The sequence below is a fragment of the Acipenser ruthenus genome, chromosome 3 (assembly GCF_902713425.1).
Source record: "Acipenser ruthenus chromosome 3, fAciRut3.2 maternal haplotype, whole genome shotgun sequence".
NCBI classification, from domain to species: domain Eukaryota; kingdom Metazoa; phylum Chordata; class Actinopteri; order Acipenseriformes; family Acipenseridae; genus Acipenser; species Acipenser ruthenus.
The window spans coordinates 13,977,414-14,003,573 of record NC_081191.1 but is presented as its reverse complement, the minus strand read 5'-3'; the positions used below and the strand labels follow the sequence as shown (position 1 = coordinate 14,003,573).

The 26,160-nt window shown below is 36.7% G+C and overlaps 1 protein-coding gene across 8 annotated transcripts in view; it reads right to left on the bottom strand.

Annotated features, from left to right (window-relative positions):
* Positions 1-26,160, bottom strand: part of LOC117435478 (disintegrin and metalloproteinase domain-containing protein 22-like) — a 113,416-nt gene that overhangs the window by 42,821 nt on the left and 44,435 nt on the right. For all 8 annotated transcript variants that reach the window (XM_059012583.1, XM_059012582.1, XM_059012578.1 and 5 more), the window contains exons 7-15: positions 17,908-17,959; positions 17,589-17,656; positions 16,466-16,540; positions 15,902-15,973; positions 15,575-15,741; positions 14,104-14,188; positions 13,513-13,603; positions 13,107-13,158; positions 1,707-1,806 (exon numbers count right to left, since the gene is read on the bottom strand). In XM_059012583.1, the coding sequence (XP_058868566.1) occupies positions 1,707-1,806; positions 13,107-13,158; positions 13,513-13,603; positions 14,104-14,188; positions 15,575-15,741; positions 15,902-15,973; positions 16,466-16,540; positions 17,589-17,656; positions 17,908-17,959 (762 nt within the window). The remainder of the gene's footprint in view (positions 1-1,706; positions 1,807-13,106; positions 13,159-13,512; positions 13,604-14,103; positions 14,189-15,574; positions 15,742-15,901; positions 15,974-16,465; positions 16,541-17,588; positions 17,657-17,907; positions 17,960-26,160) is intronic.

Below are 26,160 nucleotides of genomic sequence, written 5' to 3'. Positions count from 1 at the left end.
TTTCAATATAATTATGACTGATTTGATATTTGTATTAACATGTCCCTGGTCATAATTCAGTTTTGACCAGTCAGTTATCGGTTATGCTTCAGGTCTTCCTGTCAAAATGTCTTCTGAAATAACGACATTGGCGGCTATAATCCAAACTATTCAATTAGAAACATTACATTGATTCCTGACTCTTCTCCCAAAGTTCAGCATTTTGATTGGTTCGTCTGTCCTACCAGCTTGCTCTGGCACAGGTTCAGAGGGGTGGGAACAGGTTTATGAAAATTGAAACCGCTGATGTTCTGAATTCAGAAGACATTTTGACAGGAAGACCTGATGCATAACCGATCAGGGATATGTAAATAAAAATATCAAAACAATCGCGATTATGTTGAAATATATTGCAGGAATACCTACAACAAAGCACAAAGTTAGGGACAGTCACCTGTACTGTTTTAAACCCTGCAGCCTGTTCAGTAACACTTTAAGAGTAGACTCTGAAAACTCAACCAGTGCACCTAATTAGATAATGAAGACAAAGGAACCCTCAGGTTGGAAGTACTGTAGAATGTTTACAGCATACGCCTTTCATACCAGTTCTTTTCAAATTTGTTTTTCTCTACACGTTTATATAGAACGCATATATGCAACATATATGGTTTGTTGCAAACTGCATTAGAAAAATGTAGAATAAAAAACAGGACTAATAATGTTTTGGCTTCAGCAAAGTGATTTGGAATACAGTAAAACAGTGGCTTTTGACCTGGTAGCTGAACACAAAAATTACATAAAAAATCCTTATTACTTAAAATGAAAATCTAAAGAAATAATATAAAAGTTTCAGTGTTTGTTCTACAACATGGCATATTTACAAACTACATTTTGAGACAGAAAAACAACATGCTTGTTACTATCTTCAAAAGCATTTTAGAGCAGAGATTCCATTGGTTCTGATTTAGTTTTGGTTTTAAGATCTGTTTTCAATTAACATTTCTCCATGAAATATGTTCAGTAAAGATACAATGCATTCACTATTTCAAGCTTGTAGGACTTTGTTGATTCGATGCAAGCACAGATTCAAAGATATCTGTTTCCAATTAATTTGTCTGGAAAGTGCTTTTCCCTTACTACTTTATGAAAAGGTTTAACTAAAGAAATTAATAATGACAAGAAAGCAGGATCACCAGAGTTAAGCAAACACTTAAACCTGGGTTTCTCTTTGATTGGGCTAATGGCATACTCATTAAATTAAGTCTCTCTCCATTGATAAGAGCACTTACTGGAAGTATCTATTATGAGATGGACAAAGGAAGATGTTGCTAATTGCAATGAAACATTCCTTACAAATGCAACGTACAATCAACAGTAGGCTGGTATTGGTCTTAGTTAGGCGAATATGCTTCCTCTTCCTGATCCATATTTAGATATTTTTAAAAGCATCCAAGCTGAATCAGTCTTAACTAATTGTACACAAGTAGTTAAATGAATCATAAGCTCATTTGCCATTTTAATAACCATCACGAAAAACTAAGAAATAGCATCTGCCTTCCAGCTACACATGAAAATTACAAATATATACATATAATATACACTGCAGTATACTGTACAAAAGAACCCTATTTATCCATGTAGTAAAGGCAGGTGTTGGGGGGGGACTCCAGGGAAGTTTGGAGAGAGAGTTATCATAGAATAAAATTTTAAAGTACATTTTAGTTTACCTTTGACGGTTTATTGAAGAGACAGGACCCGCCTCCACTGTTTAAGAAATTATTGTATTCTTCCATGTTACACTGGGAGAACTTTTTAGGAAGGTAGTAGCTGTTTCGAGCAATAGAAAGATAATCTGGTAAGCAAACAACATTGTTGGTTTAAAAATATATATATATATATATATATATATATATATATATATATATATATATATATATATATATATATATATATAATTACAAGCATTATAATTAGAACAATATGACACTCATAAACTCAGGTTCACCAATGTATTAAAAACTTACAGGCAAAGTAATACATTGCAAACATATTAACATGTTGCAAAGACCTGAAGCCTTTGGAGTAAATTTATATAGCATATGCTTGAATGAAGCAAAACCAGAAACAAATGTGAATTCTAAAGAACAATCAGGGGCCATTCTAGACAGTAAAGGCACTACCACGCTGGTGGGAGGGTGAGTCATAAGTTCAGAAGCTCACTGATCTGAATCCTGGCCATGCTGAGTTTCTGATCTTGACAGGTTTATAAAGAGAGAGCTGTATTGGCCTTTGTGCTCCTGTGGGTTGTGGAGGAAAATCATCTAGGCATAGTTCACATCTCAGCTCATCAGCGATCCCTACTGGTCAGGAATCCTGGCAGAGAATTCCCAGACTTGGCACTTGCCTCCAGGGTTCAGGAGCTTGATACCTTCTGTTGCTTAGTTTAAAATGAGGCAACTGGTTTGAATGATCTTCAAAGCAACTTTTGGATTGGCCATTTCAAATTCGGTAGAAAAATAGGGCTAAAATTGATGTTAAAAATAATCAAAGTGCTGCGCAAGGAACAGTCAAGAAAATTAATTAACAGTATGGAATTTGACAATACTTAAAATGATCCATGTTTTAGATCATGCAATGGATCCAAAGCTAAAAAATATTGTAAATAAAAAAAAATACATAAAAGTGGTCTAACCACATTAAAAACATTTTGGTTTCCTTCTTTTTTGATCCAGGTAGAATAAGAATGCATTTCAAGTGAGCAAAACAGTCGCTTGTCATTCTGTGCATTTATTGGTCATTGGAAATGGCACTCCTTCTTACAGTGCCAAGATAAAAATATAAAACATGTATCACAATGCAATATATAGTGAGCTCAAAAACAAATAAACAGAAACTGAACACTAGTGACCATGCACAAAAACTGAAATCTGGTATTAGTACATCAGTGCCAGAAAGTGGTAATGCCATTTTCTCAGTGAAAGCAGCATCTGGGAGTCCTATAGTTACAGGCAATATAGCATTGCGTGTGTTGGTTAAAATACTGTGCATGCAACTTATTTCTTATGGTGCCCCTTATACAGGAGGTGTTAGGGCAACATTTATTTAATTCAGCATATAATGTTTCAACACAAGGCAATGTCAAGTTTGAAGACCCTTCTGGCATTACTGCTGTAACTGCTGAATTATTTCCCTTAACAATATTTGCTGGAACAGGTGTCCGAAAAGTTTTGTTACACATAACACCGTGTAACAATTATTATTTTTTTTTTGGTTCCTGGGTAGTAAGTGTTATTTCCTAATTGCTTATCCCTCAAAAGTATAGAAAATGGCTATTATTCCCCACAAACTTTGCTTTTGTGACCAGGGCAGTGATATTTTGAAATTTACCTATTTTCCAGAACATTCCAGATAGTTTCAGTGCTGAGTAAACTTGGAGTAACTTCTAGAACTTTCCAGTAATATAAATAGTAGTATAAATACAGGGGCCTTAAGCCCACCGGTTCAGTTTAGTTCCAGCTGCCTAAGTATCTGCCTATATCTGCATTTTTCTGAGATGGCATCAAGGTCATAGGAGACTTCAAAATGGTGGCATTCCTGATGGGTCTCCAAGGCGGTTTTACCAAGTTTCCCTGCTATCTTTGCCTTTGGGACAGCAGGGACACCAAGGCACACTACCACAGGCGGGACTGGCCACAGCGGACCGAGTTCTATGTGGGGAGGAACAATGTCAAGTGGAAGCCACTGGCGGACCCCCGGAAGGTGCTGATGCCACCACTGCACATCAAATTGGGCTTTATGAAACAATTTGTCAGAGCTCTAGATAAGGAGTCGGCAGCCTTCAAGTACCTTCAAGACTTCTTCCCTAAGCTGTCTGAGGCAAAGGTCAAAGCCAGTGTCTTCGTCGGACCACAGATAAAGAAGATCCTGGAGTGCAATGAATTCCCCAAGAATCTCACTAGTAAGGAGAAAGCGGCTTGGAACAGCTTTGTCGCAGTGGTTCGGGGCTTCCTGGGCAATCACAAGGCCGAAAACTATGTGGAGCTGGTTGAGACTCTGGTGAAGAACTACGGCACAATGGGCTGTAGGATGTCTCTCAAAGTCCATATCCTTGATGCTCATCTTGATAAATTCAAGGAGAACATGGGAGCGTACTCGGAGGAGCAAGGCGAGCGCTTCCACCAGGATATACTGGACTTTGAACGCCGCTACCAAGGACAGTATAACGAGAACATGATGGGAGACTACATTTGGGGGCTGATTCGTGAAAGTGATTTACAGTATAATCGTAAATCTCGAAAAACTACTCACTTCTAAATCTTTTGTAGTCATTTTTGTATTACTTTAGTATAAATACATGTTAATTTGGATTCATATGTTGTTTTTTTCTGACTATGTGAACGAAAAGACATAAATTCACCCGTTTTCTCATTGGAAATAGGTAAATTTCAAAATATCACTGTCCTGGTCACAAAAGCAAAGTTTGTGGTGAATAATAGCCATTTTCTATACTTTTGAGGCATAAGCAATTAGGAAATAACACTTACTACCCAGGAACAAAAATTGTGTTACATAGTGTAATCAATTAACTCCTGTTTAATCAATTACTCTATGTGTATTCTCTTTAAGTCTCCATTGTTGTTTCTGCTTGGATTTACTAAGCTTAGTAACTAATGTCTTTTTCAGCCACTGAGAAAGCTGAATTTCTGAAATGAGAATAACCATTAGTGGTGTGTGTGACAGGGAAAGAAGGCATCTGAGCTGCAAATCTACCTCCTGACCAGGAAGGGGCACCACGTAAGGTTGTTGGTACGCTTTCACAGGGATGGGCTGACTCGATGGTAGGATGGAACCGGAAGTCTTCCATCTAGTTGTAAGACTGCTAAACAAATCTATTGCGATCAGCTGTGTTATAGAGTGTGGCGCCGTCCTGACCACTGGGAGGAGTTTGGCAGTACAAAGGGGACGCACTACGCGAGTACAGCCCCTTACGCCGACAAAAGTTTAACTCAAGCTGGAGCTGTTTATGTTTGTTTTTGTGTGTTGTAGCAGAAGAGGACTGACTGGGAGCTGAAGCCGGTAGAGACAGTGTGTGTGTTGTCACACCATGGAATTAAAGACTTGTATTGGAACTCTCATTTGGACATTCACTCATTCCTGCACTCACATCCTGACTGCAATTTCTGCCACTTATGCAACGTGAATTAGTAGTAAACAGAAAAATTTCAGATGGGATAGAAATAACAGCTGCACATCCCTAGTGAACATTTTTCAAACCAGTTCAGCTTTTAGAAGTGTTTGAAAAAGAGAATAGGTAGTAAACAGAATAAGCAACAATCTAAGCAGGAACAGCAGAGAATGATGAAGAGAACACATAACAGGATATTAGACAGGCAAGAAATGAAATGTTATGAACATGTACAGTGACATAAAGTATCCCTTTAAATTGCCAGCTGCACACAGCACCCAATTGGTTGCTTTGAAATCAATGGTCTGTGACATGGCTAGTATTTACTGCATTTTAGTTTTTTGCTTATTAAAGACATCAACATTATCCTCTATAAAACTTTAAATAAAAAGGAGCAATTTACAAGCTCTATCAAAGCAGCACTTACTGACCAAAAAGTACTTAATACCTTTATTGTTCCTTTATTCTTTTATCTTTTCACGGAAATAAAAAAAAAACTTAATTGCTGTCCTTAACCTCTTGACAATGTGTTTGAAACATGAACAAACCACTTAATATAACAGTGATTATCTTATTTTAGTATAGGAACACAGTGCTACTCTATCTGAGCTTGTTTACAAACAGCGTGAACTACAAAGGCACAAGGAATTGTCAGCAACTTTTTTTGTGGGATATTTTTCTTGGTTCTCTCAAACAAAAATTACATTTCTTTTAGTGTTTTTAGGTTTAACCCTTTCCCTAACAGAGGTATGTTGCTTTCTGAGAAGTAAAAGCTGTATTATATTAATGTACAAATGAAATAATCATTGTGATTCTACAGAAAACTGTGATAAAAATGTATAATAAAAAAGCAAGAGAGATGTACAGAAAATTTGACTGCACCTGTTTTGTATTCGCAAGATTGAGTGTCACACTAATGGTTGGCATAAACTGGATTTTCTGTGTTTACCTAAAAACTAAATTTAGGACTTTTGTGTATTCAATCTATAAAGCAAAATGTAGACAGGGATCAGCAACTCAGCAATAATTCTGTTTTATTAGCGATTAAAGCTTACAATGTCTGTCTATAGTACAGTACAGTACAGTACATGAAGACACAGATGGCCACATTCTTTTATTTAGTTTGTATTAGATAAGTGGAATAATACATTAAAGAAAAAATTCCACTTGCATTTATTTCAAAGCCAGCAAAGAAATATGTATGAATACCATTACTATAAGATAATGAAGAGAAACTTGAAAGAACTGAAACTTGGGGTAATAGCAGCATGGTTAGTGATTACTTTATTACACAGCAATAGCACAAATCCAGTTCAATCAGATAACTGTACAGACCAGCAACCACATTGTAATTATATATCAGCCAACAGCCCTGGATGACCTTGCATCAAAACTGAACTAGAAGTCACAGGATGTCATGGTTTATCTGTTTGGTTGCTAAAGATACAGTAGTTATCCATTAAGTTTATTTAATACCAATAACACCAGCCACCTTCTACCCAACTACCAACACCAGACTAGTCACCACACAGCTCTACATCACTTTCTGAAACTGCAAAAGGAAAGGAATTGTTTATTCCAAAGTACTGCATAAACTTCATTATATACACAAATGTTTCAGTTCATGGTATAATCAAGGAGGTGGTAATTTGGTCAAGCATTTATAGGCAAAGAACCACAGATCCCAATCTGTGCTCACCAACTGGAGCCAAAAACGTTTCCTATAATAGCACATTGGTGACACCAGCTGGACAGTAAGGAGTACGTTAACCAATGGAATTACTGAATAGTGTTTTGGCTAGTGCTAAGGTCTCAGTAAATTAAAGTGGCTTAAATCGCAGACTGAGAACTACAGTTTCATATGTCAAGGCAACAAATCCTTAAAATAAGTATTAATGGTATTATTAAGGGGAATAACCCATATTACAGCACCTCTTATTAAAATCCCAAACTGTCCAACATTTTTTTTTTTTTCACGGTTTCATAAACACACAGAATTTATCAGGTACTTTCACTCATGGTTACAAATGACAAAGATTTGTTACTGTAGGTTGCTGTTTTGAGGGTTTAATGGTTGCCGGAATACATTTTATAAGAGTGTGAAATAATCTGAATTAGAAAAATGATAATAATGGAGTATAGAAAAGGGATATTGGCTTAGCAAAATTAAAACATCTGATTATGTTTAGGGAAAATGTGTCTCTTGTGCACCATACTTCAGCTAGAGTTTGTGTCACATTAATAGATGAATACATTTTACATTATTATTTTTATGGATTAGCTTAATTTGCATGTCCAATTACAGCTTGATAGCCAACACTATTGTCTTTCTGTCCACTGCATGTTGATTAATGTGTCCCCCAAACTGTTCAATTACAAATAGGACAAGAAACCTGCATGTCATTCATTTGGTGTGAAATTTGTAGTGTTGTGCTGCTCAAGCCAGCTCTGGGCCCAGTTTACAAAGCTTTTTCAACAGTACAAAAATGGACATCTGCAAAAAATTATATTCATGTTAAAAAACTATAAATAATTCAGATGAACGGAGGACTGCATCTGTACTGAATTGTCCTGCTGCAGAAATGTAGTACATTGGGGAAGGTTTATATGTCAATACAGTAAAGGTTGACGCAAATCAATGATGTCCATCGAAATGTAACAGGGGAGGTAATTTAATGGTAATTTAATATTTATTATTTTTTTTATGAACAATGGTTTAAGAAACTACTTTTAACCTTATGTGAATTATTACTATAAATAATAATAATAATAATAATAATAATAATAATAATAATAATAATAATAATAATAATAATAAAATCCAAAGTGCCTTCATGTAGTAACTGGACCCAGGCACCAGGAGCTAATCCCCTTCACTTGATAGACAAAGCTCTGATATCTTTTACATATCTGTAAAGTGGCTTGGATATTAGTATTTTCACTTCTCACCTAAATTCATTGTTCAGTGTACTTGACACTGTGAGTTGTCATATTCCCTTTGTGCCCACGCTGAGCTGGGATATAAACTCATAACTGAGTTGATTTTATGCTGGGCCGCTGTCCTTGGTGCTGGGGTGAGTAAAGGACAGGGATGCAGATGACTTATACCCCGTTTACACTAGCACACCCATACCGTGAGGGCTCCACGCCTTCACAGTACGGGTGTATTTACACTAGCAAATACCCGAGCCAAGCCGGAACCAAGCTGTGAAACTCCAGCCCTGCAACATATCTGAATCTGACTCGGGGCCGAAGCAGGCTGTGCCTTTCGTCATCACGTTCAAGCGTCATTACAAGAAAAAGTGGCAACCACCATGACCACAACCGCTAAATGTGTTCTTAACTCCTTACCTTTACTCCGCAGGACACATAACAACACACATCTGACTAAAATACTAAATAAAATAAAATAACTCCCTCTCTAAAATACGCATATAGTGAATCAAAAATGTAACTTTCCGTGAATTAACCATGCATAAAGCACCATGTAATCAACGCTATATTTTTTACAAAAAAAGGTAACATTCCCACTCAAGGATCATTTGAAATCAGCAGTTTTTATACTATAGCCTGGCTAAACGGCAGTCAGGAGTTCAGTTTGAAGCGACAGTCAAGCAAACCAACAAAATGCGAGAAGGAGAGCGGGTCGGGAGAGGGGACGAGGGAATGGGCTCGCTCCAGGTTCAGCTGCCGGAGCGGGGCTGAAGCGTCGTCTCCCGGAGAAAGCTGCAGCTCCTCCCGCAGCAAAAAAGTTAATAGATTAGAAAGATAACCATGTTACAGACCTAATATTTATTTAGTTATAAAACAAATGTTGAATAAGATGTCTGTGTCATAAAGTGCGGAAGTTACACTGATAAGTTGTTTATAGTTTGAACACTGGTACTGTATTTATTATAGAAATATTGCACTTGTATAGGGAATTGGGGGACATGCTGTAGGAGCACTATATCCGAGGCGCGTTATTATGTATACCTTTAATTTGTCTTTGCTTCCTTTATTTAGGCATGTATTACAACGCCCCCCCCCCGGCCCCACCTCCCACCTCTCCGCAATAAAAAAAAACTCCATGGTAAAAAAATATTTTATTAAATTAATGCTTTGTTCGATTTTTGCAGTCTGTGACATTTAAATGAATCGACTCGGCACGTTCATTATGCGTGACGTCTCTCAGCTCGGCTTGCCTTTCTCTAGCGTAAAAGCAACTCAAGCTAGCCGAGCAGTACCAGGCTGGCTCCACTCTGCACCGGCTCGGCTCGGGTGTGCAGGTGGATACGTAGCTTTAGTTTGCTGCCAGCAAGTGACACTCCATAATGTCACTCCATTTGAAGTAAGTGCAGGCAAAGGCACATTTTCAGAAAGATAATTGTAATAGTGTGAAACTGGAATCTACAGAACAATAACTGAACCATGTCTTGTTAGTTTTATACTGGTACAAAAGGTTTCATTTCTTTCAGAAATGCTGACTTTGCCTTTCCCTGCTTCAAAATTGGGCCCCATCTGTGAGAAAGCTGTTAGCCCTAAAGTTAAGTGCAGATACTGCCGCGTTGTGGGGATTTAACAGAATTACAACAACAAAATCAGGTTACATTTGTCATTTCATCACCTTGTAAACTATAGGTATGTCGACCAACCAGGAATGAGCAGTCAGACCAGCAATATTCACTAATGCAACAGTGAACCATCAGATAATGTCAATTCATGTCTCAATCTTGCTCCTTTCTCACTTTCCCTCCGAAATGAAAATTGATTCCTAAACTGATTTCTTATCCAGTGACCCATCCCTAAATGAGCCGACATTGCAGACTGCATCAGCCTGTTATAAAGGAATAGTAATGGAGCTGGTTCAAGTGTTGTGACATATTGAGTACTCCCCATAATCATAAACAAACAGCAACAACAACAACAGCAAAAAAACGAATGCAATCTCACAGTGTTCAGCCTTATAATCATTCTCTCACACGTGGCATCAGCCCCCAAAAAAATAAAAAATAAAATTATAAAAAATACAGGACTATTGACTAGCCCGTATTTTTTTGTTAATAAAAACAGCATAGAAGCTAGGCAGAGCATCTATCCATGTTGTAACTCTAGTTAATGGAATGAGTGGTAGGCATGGTGCACCAGTCTTGTTAAAACAACACGCTCAAGCAGTTGATAAATCAAGCTGCATGAGGAGAGTTTCATAGCAATGCTTCAGCTCACCTGCTGTCCCATTTGGGATTTGGGGAAAATGCAAGAGGCATTATTAAAACAAACATACAAACAAACAAGGAGAAACTGTGGTGAAAAAGACAATCATATACTTAGGAATTAGAGGCTAACATCTAACCATTCATATATACCTGATTGGACAACCAACATTCCAAAACATGTTACACGTATTTATTTAGTTTTAACTGGCAAGGTTTTGTTACTGTTGGGTTTTAAGATGTTTTATTAGAAATCCATATTGTATGATTACAGTAACTCTTTCAACACTGACCAAAAAAAAAAGGAACACGGCCTGCAGTATTACAACTATTTAAATACCTTCAGTGCCTTACAGGAACATTAGTCATACAACAATGATAGACCTGGCGCAGATAATTACTGCAGTGCTAAATTAAGAGTTATTTTTCCTAGAGTTTGGCAGTGTTGAAAGAGTTAATAATTATAAAGCTGGAACCGAGTTTTGACTGTTATTCTATACTACTGTCTTTGACAACCAAATCTCTTGCAGCTATGTAGCACTCGGTATTTGCTACAGCATGTACAGTATTACCAGTACACATACACCAATTTAAAGTATCTACTGACCTCTTGTGGTTCGAATTATGAATCACAGTACAGAAAATCGATCTCATTTACTGAGATATATTCCTGTTCTGAAAATCTTCAAAATCTAGGGCACTATTCTCAAAAAACAAATCTGCGTGTTTTGTAACCTGCTTTTTACAGTTTATTTTACTAAGGCTTTTCTCATTTGAGAATAGTATGTTAAATGTATAAGTGTGTATATATATATATATATATATATATATATATATATATATATATATATATATATATACATATATATATACATATACATATACATATACATACAGTGCCTTGCAAAATTATTCAGACCCCTGACCAATTCTCTCATATTACTGAATTACAAATGGTACATTGAAATTTCGTTCTGTTTGATATTTTATTTTAAAACACTGAAACTCAAAATCAATAATTGTAAGGTGACATTGGTTTTATGTTGGGAAATATTTTTAAGAAAAATAAAAAACTGAAATATCTTGCTCGCATAAGTATTCAACCCCTGTGCTGTGGAAGCTCCCAGTTTACACCGATGAAAGAAATTGCCCTAACGAGGACACAATTACCTTATCACTGGCCTCCACCTGTGAAACATTAAAGTTGCTGTCACATTTTCTGGATAAAAACTCCACTGTTGAAGGATCATTGGTCAGGCTGTGAATCTGAAGGAAAATGAGGACCAAAGAGCATTCTACAGAAGTTTGAGATAAAGTAATACAAATGCATAGATTAGGGAAAGGGTACAAAATAATATCCAAGTGTTTGGATATCCCAGTGAGCACAGTTGGATCGATAATAAGGAAGTGGAAGCTGCATCACACCACCCAGGCAATGCCAAGAAAAGGCCGTCTCTCAAAACTCAGAGCTCAAACAAGAAGGAGACTTGCGAGAGAAGCCACAGAGAGGCCAACAATCACTTTGAAGGAGCTACAGAGTTCAGTGGCTGGGAGTGGAGTAATGGTGCGCCAGTCAACCAGATCAAGAGCTCTGCATAACGCTGGCCTGTATGGGAGGGTGGCAAGGAAGAAGCCGTTACTCAAAAAGTACCATCTGAAAGCACGTCTGGAGTTTGCCAGAAAGCATGAGAGTGACCCAGCTGCGATGTGGGAAAAGGTTTTGTGGTCAGATGAAACCAAGACAGAGCTTTTTGGCCAAAACTCAAAGCGCTATGTGTGGCGCAAACCTAACACTGCCCATGCCTCAAGACACACCATCGTGCTGTGGGGATGCTTCTCATCAGCAGGGACTGGGCATCTTGTTAAAACTGAAGGAAGAATGGATGGAGCAAAATACAGGGAAATACTGCAAGAGAACCTGCTTCAGTCCGCTAAAAAACCGAAGCTTGGGAGGAAATTCACCTTTCAGCAGGACAATGATCCCAAGCACAAGGCCAAAGCAACATTGGAGTGACTCAAGAACAAAAAGGTGAATGTCCTACAGTGGCCCAGTCAAAGTCCTGATCTCAATCCCATTGAGAATCTGTGGCACTATTTGAAAATAGCGGTCCACAAACGTCGTCCAACCAACCTGAACAACCTGGAGCAAATCTGCCAAGAAGAATGGGCCAAAATCACTCCGACACTATGTGCAAAGCTGGTACATACTTACCCTAAAAGACTTAAAGCTGTTACTGCAGCGAAAGGCGGCTCTACCAAATATTAATGTGTGGGGGTTGAATACTTATGCAAGCAAGATATTTCAGTTTTTTATTTTTCTTAAAAATATTTCCCAACATAAAACCAACGTCACCTTACAATAATTGATTTTGAGTTTCAGTGTTTTAAAACAGAATATCAAACAGAATGAAATTTCAATGTACCATTTGTAATTCAGTAATATGAGAGAATTGGTCAGGGGTCTGAATACTTTTGCAACGCACTGTATAATAAAGGCTAATTAATATATATATTAATTAGCCTTTATTATATATTTTTTTTTTACTGCCTATGTGTAAAAGATCTGCGTGTTTTGTTTTTTTTAACATGCATAGATTTATTCTTGAATAAACTGTAAAGCCATTACTCCTAACAGTTTTATGCTATCATTCCATAATAACAATAAGATTATAATACATTTTTAGACAAAAGGGACCATACAAATGTGCATAAGCTGTCACTATGGTGATATATTAGATTTAACAACTCACCCAATGTCTTCCATTATGCAGCCAGACCATGTATCTTCACACTTGCATTCTCCTGTGAAATGTAAGACAAAATGGATAATGGTGACATATTCAATAAATGAAATATCCAGCAACAAATGACAAAAATCTCTTCCAGATTATTTTAAAAGATAGTATTCACACAAAATATTAGTTATCTGCCATTCTCATATGCCATGAAAAATGTGTTTAATGGGACTTTACTATGTGTAAAGTAAAATTACTAACTCAAATCACCCGTCGTGAGCCTAAATAAAGTACATTACTTAATATGCCCAGCAGTGGAGTTTCCATTGTTATTTTTGACCAGCCGGTCAAGCGATTCATGCCATGGACTTTATTTAAAAATCATGTGGGAAACATTTCGGGAACTTCCACAGACACTTACCATTGATCATTTTTTTCTTGTCTGAAAAGATTCCAATGTTTTGTCCCAAGGTCTGTGCCAGTGTAATAGCCATTTCATCTGCTTTTCCATACTGAAACAAAACAAGAAACAGCCATTTATTACAGATACTGTAGTGAATGGGAGGGGAAGTGTCCATATTGAATGTTGTATTATTTTACATTCATGGTTGGTCCATTGAATGGTAACCAAATCCTTTTCATCCAACGACTTATATTTTCAAATCTACCTGCCAACTGAATTGTACCACTCTCATCTTAGTGGTAGGACACTGACTGACATACTGGGGCCGCCTTATAATTAAGCAAACACTATTCTCCTGTGATGGACTCCTTTTCCTTGTTTGTGGGACTACATTTCCCTGTGTTCCCTACATGTGACTGAGACTGATTAGAACAATCTCCACCGCTCCAGCGGCAGCAGCATGAAGCTGGGCACCAAAGGACTCTGGCATCAAAAATCTTAACAGGCACATTTCAAACTAAAACAAGCAAAAAAAATAAATGATTAGAATAAGATTGTACTCAACACAAAATGTAGAAAAATGTGTGTCATTTGCAGTAATCTACGTACCTCATTTACTCCTCCGCCTTTAGTTAAAGAGCAAACGCCACCCAGGTACGCAGCCCCACCCAGACTGCTATGGAATCGGCTTCCTCTATTGAGAAAACAAACACCATTCCATGAAGAGACGCAAAACATTGGGCTTGTTTTGACTTTCATGATTGTGAAGCTATATAGAGACTGCGGGTGGTTTCAGTGAAGAAATAAGATGAATGCATTTAGAGCTTTATTAAATATATTATCCATTCTGTCCTAGATACCATTTGCTATGATTTTGCAGCAGTATAACGTATTAAACTGTGCATACACTGCCATAAATCACTTAAGTGCCATTATAAATGCACAAAAGGATTCGTGTGGTCAAGCTGTAAGCTATACTTTACCATGCATACAATACATTGATACACATTACATATATATATATATATATATATATATATATATATATATATATATATATATATATATATATATATAGAGCGAGAGAGAGAGATGAGGAGGGAGGGAGGGAGGGTGGAAAGAAGGAGGGAGGGAGGGAGGGAGGTAGTTATATTGTTCAAAGGGAAGGGGACAATGGTTTTTTGTGTTTGTTATGTTCTGTAATTGTATTTCTGTTTTATTATTTCTGTTTTGTATTATAAAAGCTTTGGCAATACCTGAGCGCTCTCGTCATGCCAATAAAGCATTTTTGAATTTGAATTTGAATTTGAATTTGAGAGAGAGAGAGAGAGAGAGAGAGAGAGAGAGAGAGAGAGTACACCAACAGTATATTAAAAACAAAAAATGTAAATACAATGAGGCATACTGTTGTATCACTCATGGAGAAATCTATAGTTTCAGTAGGAAGCAGGGGGTGTGTTATTCTGTGCATATGTTTAATATTGACACTTTTCCAATTATAATGCTGCTTTGGCAGGTTTATTCAACAGTTTCCCTTAATGTTGAATTTCTGGCAACTGCACACTCATAACATATGTACCAATTAATAATAACTGCAAAAGCAATGGACATAGACAAATAAACAGTCTATTCTTAATCATTATTATAACAAAGGATAAAAATACTACTAATACTACATTCAGTAATTACTGCGGTATACCATGGTTAAAGGTAAGTGCTGTATAACAATAGCAAAGCATGGAAAAACACAGGCAAGCATAGCAATACACAGATGCATATTGTAAAGTGTTGTAAACCCCATGCTTAACCATGGCAACGTACTAAAACTCATAGTTTAGGAACAGGAAAATGCCTAAATTCAGGGTTAGGCCAGGTTGAAACTCAATTGTACTGTACATGTACTATACCAATACTTTATAATCCAGAACTATTAAACACTCTATAGTGCTGAATTTGGAAATACTAAAAGCAACTAAAATGGATCCTTATATTTGTAGTGTGTTGATTTCTATACTTATGTTATTTACACACTCTTTCAATGTGAAGTCCCTTGTATGTGCAGATTTTCTCAGTTACTTACGAGAACAGATGAACAGAGTCACACTTTTCTTTGATGAAATCTCTTCTGTACTTCATGAATTCACGCAAGGTTAGAATTGGATTGTCATCGATGTTGAACTTATTGTCAACAGTCCAGGTGACAATGGCAACTAAGACAATCCTTGTGTTCAGCTGTTCTTTGAATATCTAATAAAGGAGAAAAAAATGAGTAAACAAATATTCACATATTAAAGGTAAAAATAGACAGTATTATACGTGGCCATATATATATATATATATATATATATATATATATATATATATATATATATATTAGAGTTACTTTTAAAAAACTGATTATACTTACTATATCAGCCATATTCACAACTGATTTGGCGTAGTTATTAGTATGACCAAGAGACAGGCGATGTTTTTTAAACTGCAAAATATAAGAAAAAGTGGTTTTAAAAGCATCTACTTTTTCTGCTTGGGTCGCTATTTACCATGGTTACTACAGCAGCTATTCCAGCAAAAATTTTCAGCCAATGGGTTTGCTTTTTCGAAGCAGACTCCATGGTTGAAAGAAGACATTAGTTGGTTGGTAAGCCTGGTAATTATGATCAAAGCAGAAACAACAATAGAGAATTACACCAAGCACATATAACAGTATAGGAAACAGGGAAGATTAAAAAGAAAATGACCTTAAAATGTAGGAGAAACAAAGTAACACTTTTACAAGTGTATTCAGAAATGCCATTACCACAAGATTTATTTGAGAATAGCCTAATCACTTAACAAGTGATTACCTCCCCCCAACCAATGTGGGGGCACCTTCATTTTTAGAGGAATCACATCCTACAATAAAACCCAAATACACTGTGCTCTCTGTCCCCTGGTGGGACTGTAACAGAGATATACATTCTCAACTTACCATCAGGTGATCATTTACAATCATTAGCTCGACATATTTCTTCTCATCTTCAACATTGCGAGGAATACGAGACACCTGCAGGGCAGGAATAGAAACCACTAATCAGCTGACTAGCGGACAAGAATTGTGCCCAAGAAATGCTAAACTGTTATACCGCAACTTTATAAAGGGATTTATTTATTTTCCTTTGTCTGAAATATTCACTGTAGTTCACTAAATGAGCTAACTTTTTGAAAACCGGCTGTACGGCTGTATTCAACTAAAAAGACACCAGTAGCATCAAAGATTGACATTTTTTTTGCTGAAGACGGCTGTACAAGAAAGGGACATTTCAGGTGTTTGTTATTCTTACATTTACTTATGTTTTTATTTTGTTTGATAATTCACTGATGATGAAAATAGAATGTCTTTAAAAGTTGGACAAAAAAAATATATATTTTACAATTTAGCATTTAATGTTTTTCAGGTAATCATTTAAAAAAGTAGGAATATTTATAATAACTATAATTATAATAAATAGAGAAAATGATCAAACAACGTTATTTGTTTTACTTTACTAAATATTATGCTTTTTTGTTAAATATCTTAAAATACCTATCTAGACAATGAAAGGCTATGAAATAATGTATGTATGTATGTATGTATGTATGTATGTATGTATGTATGTATGTATGTATGTATGTATGTATACACACACACACATATATGTACACTGGAGCTAGAATATTCAAAAAGCAGACTATCAAACCTATCAGAACTGATTTCTATATTCAGTATTTTGGATACTGTTTGTGTAAAAACATGCATCACCAAGAATTTTTTTTACAGGAAGTTTTTTTTAAATGCATTATTACAAAACAGGAAAACATATTTCACCAATATCAGTGTTCTCTTAACTGAATTGATTTGATACCTTAATAAAGCGCTAACATTTTGAGAGAAAGAAGGCAATGTTCACACTCCTTGGTATACCACGCAATCGGTTAATTTAACTGTTACCTACTGACTGGGTATTATTAAATGTAACAATTATGATGTTTATCTTTACAGGGTAAAGATATTACTGCGAGTTGGGGTGCAGTAGAGATATTAAAAAGAAAGGTGATGATCCAGATACACTTACCTGTCTTTTTCTCCTTAAGCGTACAGGTGTAGCAGAAAATGTTGGATGTGTGTCATTTCTTTGAATATCTAGAGAAAAGCATCACAGATACAGGTAAATGAACGATTATGAAACAATTTTAAAGAACAGGAATGGTATCTTGGTTACTACTCCTGGCTAAATATCAAATCAAGTAAAATGCGTATTGCTAACCCCACAACCCCCTCACTAGGCCGTCTCTGAAAATGTAATTTGTCAAAGTAGGGCTATGCCGCCAAAGCTGAAATATTTGCCAAGATTAACAACTATCACATATTTGTATTATTGCTGAAAATCTTACCCAGTGGTATGTCCAAACTAGCTGTTTTGTAAACCATGTGGAAATTAGAATCCTGAAGAATAAAACACAATATTAGTATAAAATCAATGGAAAAACTCAGTTAACTTGCGGTTAGGCCACAGTGAGAGTAAACTGTACTATACTTTGTGGGGAATTCACTAATTCACGGTCTTTAATATTTCAATTTTTATGTTGAAGCCAGATGGTGAAATAAGACAAACTTCTGGAATTCGTAAAAACAGAGCTATATGGCAATTAACATGTATATTATTTTAGAACTTTATTTGATCACTCTACTATTGTAAGTATTTTAGGTTACATACTAACATCTTTTTTTTTACTCCAATAAAAACCTTCAAACTGAACTTGTAATGATTCTTATGTTCATTTTTTTAACCAGAAGGGGTCAGTATAATCTAGAAATATACAAGGATTACTCAATTCCAGTACTACAAAAACATAACATGTTTTTTCCCCCCATTTGTATGTTTTTTCCACTTTGTTTTTAATTTACAATGATATGCAGTGATACATTGAAGACACTAATTAGGAATTCAAAGAATTTTACAAGTTTATTTTAGATTTTTTTTTATACATATTACAAATGAGTTTTGAATAGTCATTGATAAACTTTTACAAGGAGTTGTCACCATTCCCTTCCTATCACATGTAAATACTGTAGTAATTGTATTTTGCAATGTTTGCCATTCTTTTAAAATAGTCCACAGTGGCTTTTCAGTTTGCAGTTTAAATCCCTGGGTACCAACTAGTCAGACACCAACTGTTGTGTCCCTTTAAAACTGTGATACATTTTTACAGCCAACTAATTAACAGCTACTATATATAGCACAGTCTATGATGCAATCACCACACACAACACGTCATGACATCGCACAATGACATGCCAACTTTGTTTCCCAATAGTTCCTAATGAAGTGACCACACTAGTCACCTACAGTATTAAAAAGAAGAAAAAAAAATCTTTACTTTTGCCACAGTTAGAACAGTTCAAACTGCAAGTACAGTAAGCTGCTGTGATCTTCCAACCTGGCCTGGTAGATAAGAAGAAATGTAGAAGGTGACATGAGTAAATCTGGTATAGGAGCACAGATTCACGTATTCCAAATCCATAACAGCATTAAAATATGACTTACGAATTCATCCTCCAAGTATTCCCTGGACCCTCATCAAAGTCTCCTCTATTGTACTCATCTATTGTGGGTTACACATCGTATCTTTCTTAAATAATGATTCGTGCCAAACTGTTTGCACTCCAACTCCAATTACACACAGCCCCCTGAATGACTTCTATCTTTTGACCGGATTCTGTGGTTACTCGCTCGCTCCCCAGATCTGCAATCACACTGTTCCAACAGGGTAATGGATGAGCTATAACACAGCAGACACAGACTGTTTTATATACCACAGTTTCTTCATGGATTCATTAAATACTATCTGCTATACAGAGACAGTCAAATACAATATGAAGACAGGAGGGTGTCAGGGTAACAGCAAAGAAAGGCTATTGAATAGAGTTTTATAGGCAGTATAAGCAGAAAGTAGATTTTGCTAAGGAAATGCAATTTCAGCTAAAAAAATCAGATAGTCTTAATTGTTGTTTAAATATTCCTGTAACAAAAAAGACATGGAGAGACCCGGGTTTTGGGCATGGCAGACATTTAAAAGGTAGCTTGGGACAGACACTATAAAATGAAGACATGCATTTCCTTTTGAATTAGTATTACTAAATTATTACTTATTTATTCTGCTTTAAAACTTTTTGAACGGCTAATAAAGTCAATATCTTACCTTGTATTACACAAGCACTCACTGTGGCCCTAGTCTCCTTTTTTCAAAATATAACTGTTGATATATATAGTTTTCAATTAGCTAGAAGTGCTACTGACTAAATGCATATGACCTAAATGTACGATAAAATACATGTGGTACTTCTGAAATACAGCTACTTTGGTGTATTTCATGGTTTTATTATTACTACAGGTATTTTTAAGATGTGAAAACCTGCAAAGCTTGTGTTCTCCAAAGAATTTGGCTCCTCTCTGCTTTAGTTTATACACACATACTAACATATTGCTAGTAGAATAGCTTAGTCATTTTTTTGCATTTGTTTGCTTTTTTTATACTTTGTAGTTTATTTTAGGTAAACTTCACACCAGGTTTAGTTCTGACTGTAACTTCGGGGAAATTATTGTATACAGCTCTTCGCGTGAGTGCTCCTCGTTACTTAGCAACAGGGAATAATGTGGTCCCCAAGGAGCGGGCTTGACGTCACATGTTTTCAAGGATTAACGAACGACGCTGTTTTGGGATGAGCCTGATCGTGAGTAAATTCAGACGGGAGCAACAAAAATGCAATAGTTTTATTACTACGAATGGAATATTTTAGGAACATTGCAACAATACACAACGTCATTATTCACTGACTAGGGGGATGTATTTCACAGTTTACTACGCCATGGACGAGCGAAGTGTATGTGATTCAGTAGCTAAAACAATGGAGATCAAGGTAGCAATGTCTCATCTCGAATGAGGTATTGAAGAAAAAACTACACTAGCCTTCATTTTAAAATAAAATGAATCGTTTTTGTCACCTTAATTATATAACACAACCGGTGTCGACAATTATTTTAGAGTTGGTTTTATACGATTATTTGGAAGCTTACCTTCAGGTTTACTGTTTACATACTAAACTTCCGGATAAATACGTTGCCTAATGCTACTACTTTTAGGCAATGCGGGTTTGGGTGTACCTACTTACACTCCCAACCTCTCAAGAAAACGTTGTGGACGGTTACAGTATCTGCTGTACAATGTACATAGTACTAATTACAAATATATCAAAGATGTGATGCAGGTTAATACATTGTACCAAAACAGCAGTCGCTAAATATTTTAAAAGTAAGTGACGTTTACCAAGTACTAAAATGTAGTTTGTTGGGGTTGAAGAAGCAATTTAGGTAGAAACTCAAACTGCAGTAGTGTAGGGGATGGATTCTGGTACTATTCTCTCTCTACACTCGCTCCCTGGGCCCCCTCATCGCATCCTATGGTTTCTCATACCATTTCTATGCTGATTATGCTCAGATTTTCCTCTCCTTCCCCACCTCTGACTCCACCATTCTCTCCCGTATCTCTACCTGTCTGTCTGCTATCTCCTCCTGGATGCACTTGCATCACCTCAAACTCAACCTCTCTAAATCTGACCTCCTTTTCTTTCCTTCCTCCCCCTCCTCTGATCTCTCTATCTCCATTCCTCTGGAATCTACAACACTCTCTCCCTCCTCCTCAGCTAAGAACCTCAGAGTCACCCTGGACCACTGCCTCTCTTATTCCCAGCACATCTCCACTCTGGCACGCACTTGTCGATTCTTCCTGAGCAACATACGAAGAATCCGACCCTTCCTCACCAACTACACCACCCAGCTCCTGATCCAGCGCTTGGTACTCTCCCGCCTAGACTACTGCAACTCCCTCCTGGCTGGCCTCCCTGCGTCCGCCACCTGTCTGCTCCAGCTCATCCAGAACTCCGCTGCTCGCCTGGTGTTCTCTCTGCCTCGCTTCTCCCATGCAACTCCGCTGGCTCCCGATTACCGCTCGCATCCAGTTCAAGACTCTTGTACTCACCTACAGATGCCTTGAGCAGACTGCAACCAGCTACCTCCAGACCCTCATCTCTCCCTACACCCCCACTCGACCTCTCCGCTCCTCCTGCACTAGAAGACTGGCTGTACCTCCTCTACGCTCCCCTGCCTCCAGAGCCCGCTCCTTCTCCACCCTCGCCCTGCAGTGGTGGAATGACCTTCCTACAGATGTCAGGACTGCCCAGTCCCTGACCACCTTCCGGCGCTTCCTCATGGCTCACCTTTTCAGACTGCACCTATAGAACTCCTTTTCCCTCTGGACAGTTATCACTCTTCCTTAAATGAGCTTTACTTGCTCTTATCTGCTCCCTATTTTACTGCATTTAATCCTGTTCTTTAGAGTACTGTAATCTGTCACAAGTGTTATTTAATCTGTAGTATTTTGTATTTAATTATATCCTGATGTAACTATCACTGACACTGTTATCTGCTCCGTTATTGAATCGTATTTTGTCATATACTTGTACTTGCTAGAACCGAAGTAATTGTATTTTATCTTGCTCTTAATTGTATTAATACTTGTACTGTGATTCTTGAAATGTATTTTTGTTTACGACTAAGTCGCCCTGGATAAGGGCATCTGCTAATAAATAAATAATAATAATAATAATACTGTACAACATTTAATTTTGCACATTGCTTCTACTTAGTCGACGACTAAGATACTGTGCGATATGCTTCTGGTACGTCATTCTAAAATTAATAAATTACACAGAATATAATTACATTCATTAATTAATTGCCTTTAACAATAGTATCTCCAGAAATACCAAATATGTACAATTTGGAAATTCACAGCTTTCTGTAAATTAAGCAATACATATTTAAAAGCCTACTAGATAAAGTAACAAATGTTCACTTTTGACTAAGCTTGGTCACTTAATGTGTTCTCAGCTTCCATTTCCCTTTCTTTCAAAATTTCAACTAGAATGGCGCAACATACATGCAGCAACAGTATTTGCATTTCTATTTGGAACGGTAGGAGGACTCATTGCATTGCCTGCATTGTATACGACAAGGAGTGGTATTCTACAGTGGACCAGTTGGATCTACGAGTTCTTCAATTTGCCCTTCCCATCAGCATTTTGATTGCCGTCTTTTTGCGTTGATGTTGTGTTTTATTGCCATGTGTAACACAGCTTTTGCCCCAGAAGTCCCCAACTTTAATCTTGCCAAGTGCCTTGTAAACAGTGCAGGGTGCCACCTCATAGCTGCTTTACTGTATCTACTGGCAGGTGCCTTAAGCATAACACCTTCAATCTGGGTCATTTTTCATACTGCCGATCTCAGCAAGAAGTTTGGCCCTTTGTTTTCCCCTGATATTTCTGTTTATGTGGCAATTGGCAGCGCGGGAGGAATGCTTCTCACATCCTGTCTCTTGTTTTTGTGGTATTGTGCTTGCAAGGCTTTGCCTTCGCCATTCTGGCAACCACTTTATTCACCGCTGGCCAGCGTCTATAGCTACCCAGCTCATTCTTACGTTTCTCCTCGTTTTTCATCACCCTCCAGATTGTCAACTATTGAAATAGACATCCCAGTTGTCACACAAGTCCCTTAAAGATAATGCAGCCTTCAGCCACTCCTTAGGTCACAGTTTAAAAAATGGGAACAGGACTAAAGGTGATTTCAGTGCTGAAAAAGAATAACAACATGGATTCTATCTGTCTGTATACCCAAAAGAATAGTCTTCAAAAATCAGAAGCTTTGGCATGCTGCCAAGATCTTTGTTCAACAACTAGCAGTTTCTAGCCTGATATGTGTAGAAACCCATAAAAAAAACATAATTTTGACTAACCAAACAGACCATATGTAACTTCAAAAAGTAGTACCTTGCAACAAGAAATGACTCATATTTATATTTAAAAATATCCTGAATTGTACAGCATATATCCTGGGACCAGTTCTATCACAATAGACTTAGTTATGTACAGTGATTTTGTGTTACTGAGACCAGTAGTTTTATTCTGTGGACATATCTGCCCAACTGTTGTATGTTTCAGTGTCAATAACCATTGCATGTTATTTGTTCCAACTATATGTTCTTATCTAGTGTTGAATCACTGATGTGTTTCATTGATAGTTGATTTTGCCTTGCTCCTCCAGCTTTTTTACCATTGAATTGCTGGTAATTATCTCTATTTAGCTGTACTGCTTTTTAACATTTTAAACCAGTTTTACTTGACATTTAACATATAGCTACTATTTTTGTTTGGATTCATGGGATGTTCATCCTAAAAACTAAAGCTTATAAACACTTATGATTCTGAAATGTGTAATCTATGCCTTAGAAGATATTAAAACATGATGCTGCATAATTATATTTTTATATGCATTTATATCAACACTGTAAACCTGGATGGAATCAGATACATTTGTTAATTTTGTGGTTATTTATTTTTTAACTGTTTTAATGTCATGTGTGTGTGTATATATATATATATATATATATATATATATATATATATATATATATATATATATATATATATATATAATTGTTTTAAAGATTTAGATTTGCAGATATCCTTTTGATTTTGTCAATATTTGCACAGTAACACATGTATAGCAGTATACTAACTATTTATTGTATCTGAAAGTATGCATTTTACTGTGTGTTGTGATGCGCAGTAAAGGCTGGTTCACACTGGGCATACGATTCAGACGGACGCTATGAACGGATGGAGGTTCGAGGAGCCGTGCACACAGCCGCATTTAACTTATACACTGTATAACCACAGCGCCTCTTTTTACAAACAGCTGATCCAAAAAAATAAAAAATAATTATTGTGTGATTGACAGCAAATGCCATCATTCAGTTTCAAGGTAAAATCACTGACATTCGCTCAGACTTTGTTGAGCTGACTCGCTCAATATAACCATCCCGCTTTCAGTAAACACTGTACGTAGGCTGCTGAGAGACACACATCAAAAGAAAAAGAAGAATTTCTGTTTGCTTTGTTTTATTTTTTTTCTTATTTCTCTAGCTTATCATTCAGGAAGGGAGTCAATGCGATTGTAAAATATTAGATAACCTTGGAAGCAATTCATATGACTAGTGATTAAAGAATCATTGCAGAATGTGTGTGCAGTGGGATGGCATCATGGATACCCTGCAGGCTTATGAATATAAAACAGGAGAGGCAGAGCGGCTTCACACAGCTCTGAATGTTCTGATGCTGTAGAGGCAGGCTCTGATACTGAAAGCATTCCAAAAACCAGTGGAGGCTTTGAAGTAGCTGTAAATACTGCTTTCAACTTGTTAGCAACCAAGCTTTCTATGTTAATCCCTAAGACAGAAATTCTAAAGCATCTAACATTCTTATATTTGTTTATACTGAAGCCAAGACTTCCCAGCTTATAATATGTAGAAAATGAAAGTTTGGAAGCATTATATTTAGCTTTTTCTTAGCCTGCAGACCAAGTCATATGACCAAGCAAGCATATAGTGCAACTGTGTAATGGACAGCTGCACCTCACGTTGTGCTGAAGAACATTTTTAGCTCTGTCACTAGATGGATGTAGTTTGATCAACACAGTTAAATCCAAAATGGGAAGAAAATGGGATCTGATCCGTGGTCACAGGAGCCGGATCATGCGGTGGTGTTTTTACTTCGAGGACCTGGATCAGGCTGTTTTCCTACGAGGATCTGGATCAGATCTGTAATGTTGATCCGATTCTGGAGCTGCGCACACCTTACAAGGGAAACTGACCAATGAGAAGTGAACATATGTGGCTAGTAGTTTAAAGACCACGGCTGACAAATTTGTATACAGCCTGAGATCACAATAATGTTGGGATAATGGTTAACGGGTGGACAACGATAGAGGAGGATGCACTACGTTGCTGTATCCAAAACACAGGAAAATGGTTAAAAGTTTGTAATTCACCATAGCTTGTGTTGTTTACTAATGTTATCACACTGAGGTTTCTATCTATTTACAGTTTAACTTTTCAATTTTAAATTGACAGTAAACTTAAAACAGCAAAATGAACTTTGTGCAAATAAATAGACATCAATACATAAACAGAATACATTAACTAACTTTTTACACAATTATTATACCAAATTAATCCTGACATATTACTGATTCTAAATTAACTTGCATGTTTAGATACATCACACAGACTCTCGCATCTCTATCAATGTTCCAAAGACTCACATTTTACAAAACATTTTTAAACTAATAAATAAACAATTACCATACCGAACATTATCGTATTCGTCATAGTAAAGTTGAGTTCTTACCTGTAAACAGAAACACGTTTAAAGTTTGAAACTCATTGTCTGGAGCTTGGTTTTTATTTACATTATCGTCGATACACTGCGGTTTGAGGTTCACCTACATCTGGATATTTTAAGTGGATGGAAGCTGAAAATACTTTTTTTTTTAAACACACTTTTCTTATACCAATACAGTACTAGCATAATTTATTTTAATAACAAAACTGTATTTATCTTAAGTATTTCAATTGTGGGGAAACCTCAATGTTTCTAGAAATACATTACAAGGGCAATTCTCATTGCTCTCATTAAATCTGCATTATGCCAGACTCGCTCTAACATTGAGCAGGGGCCGTTTGTACTAAGGG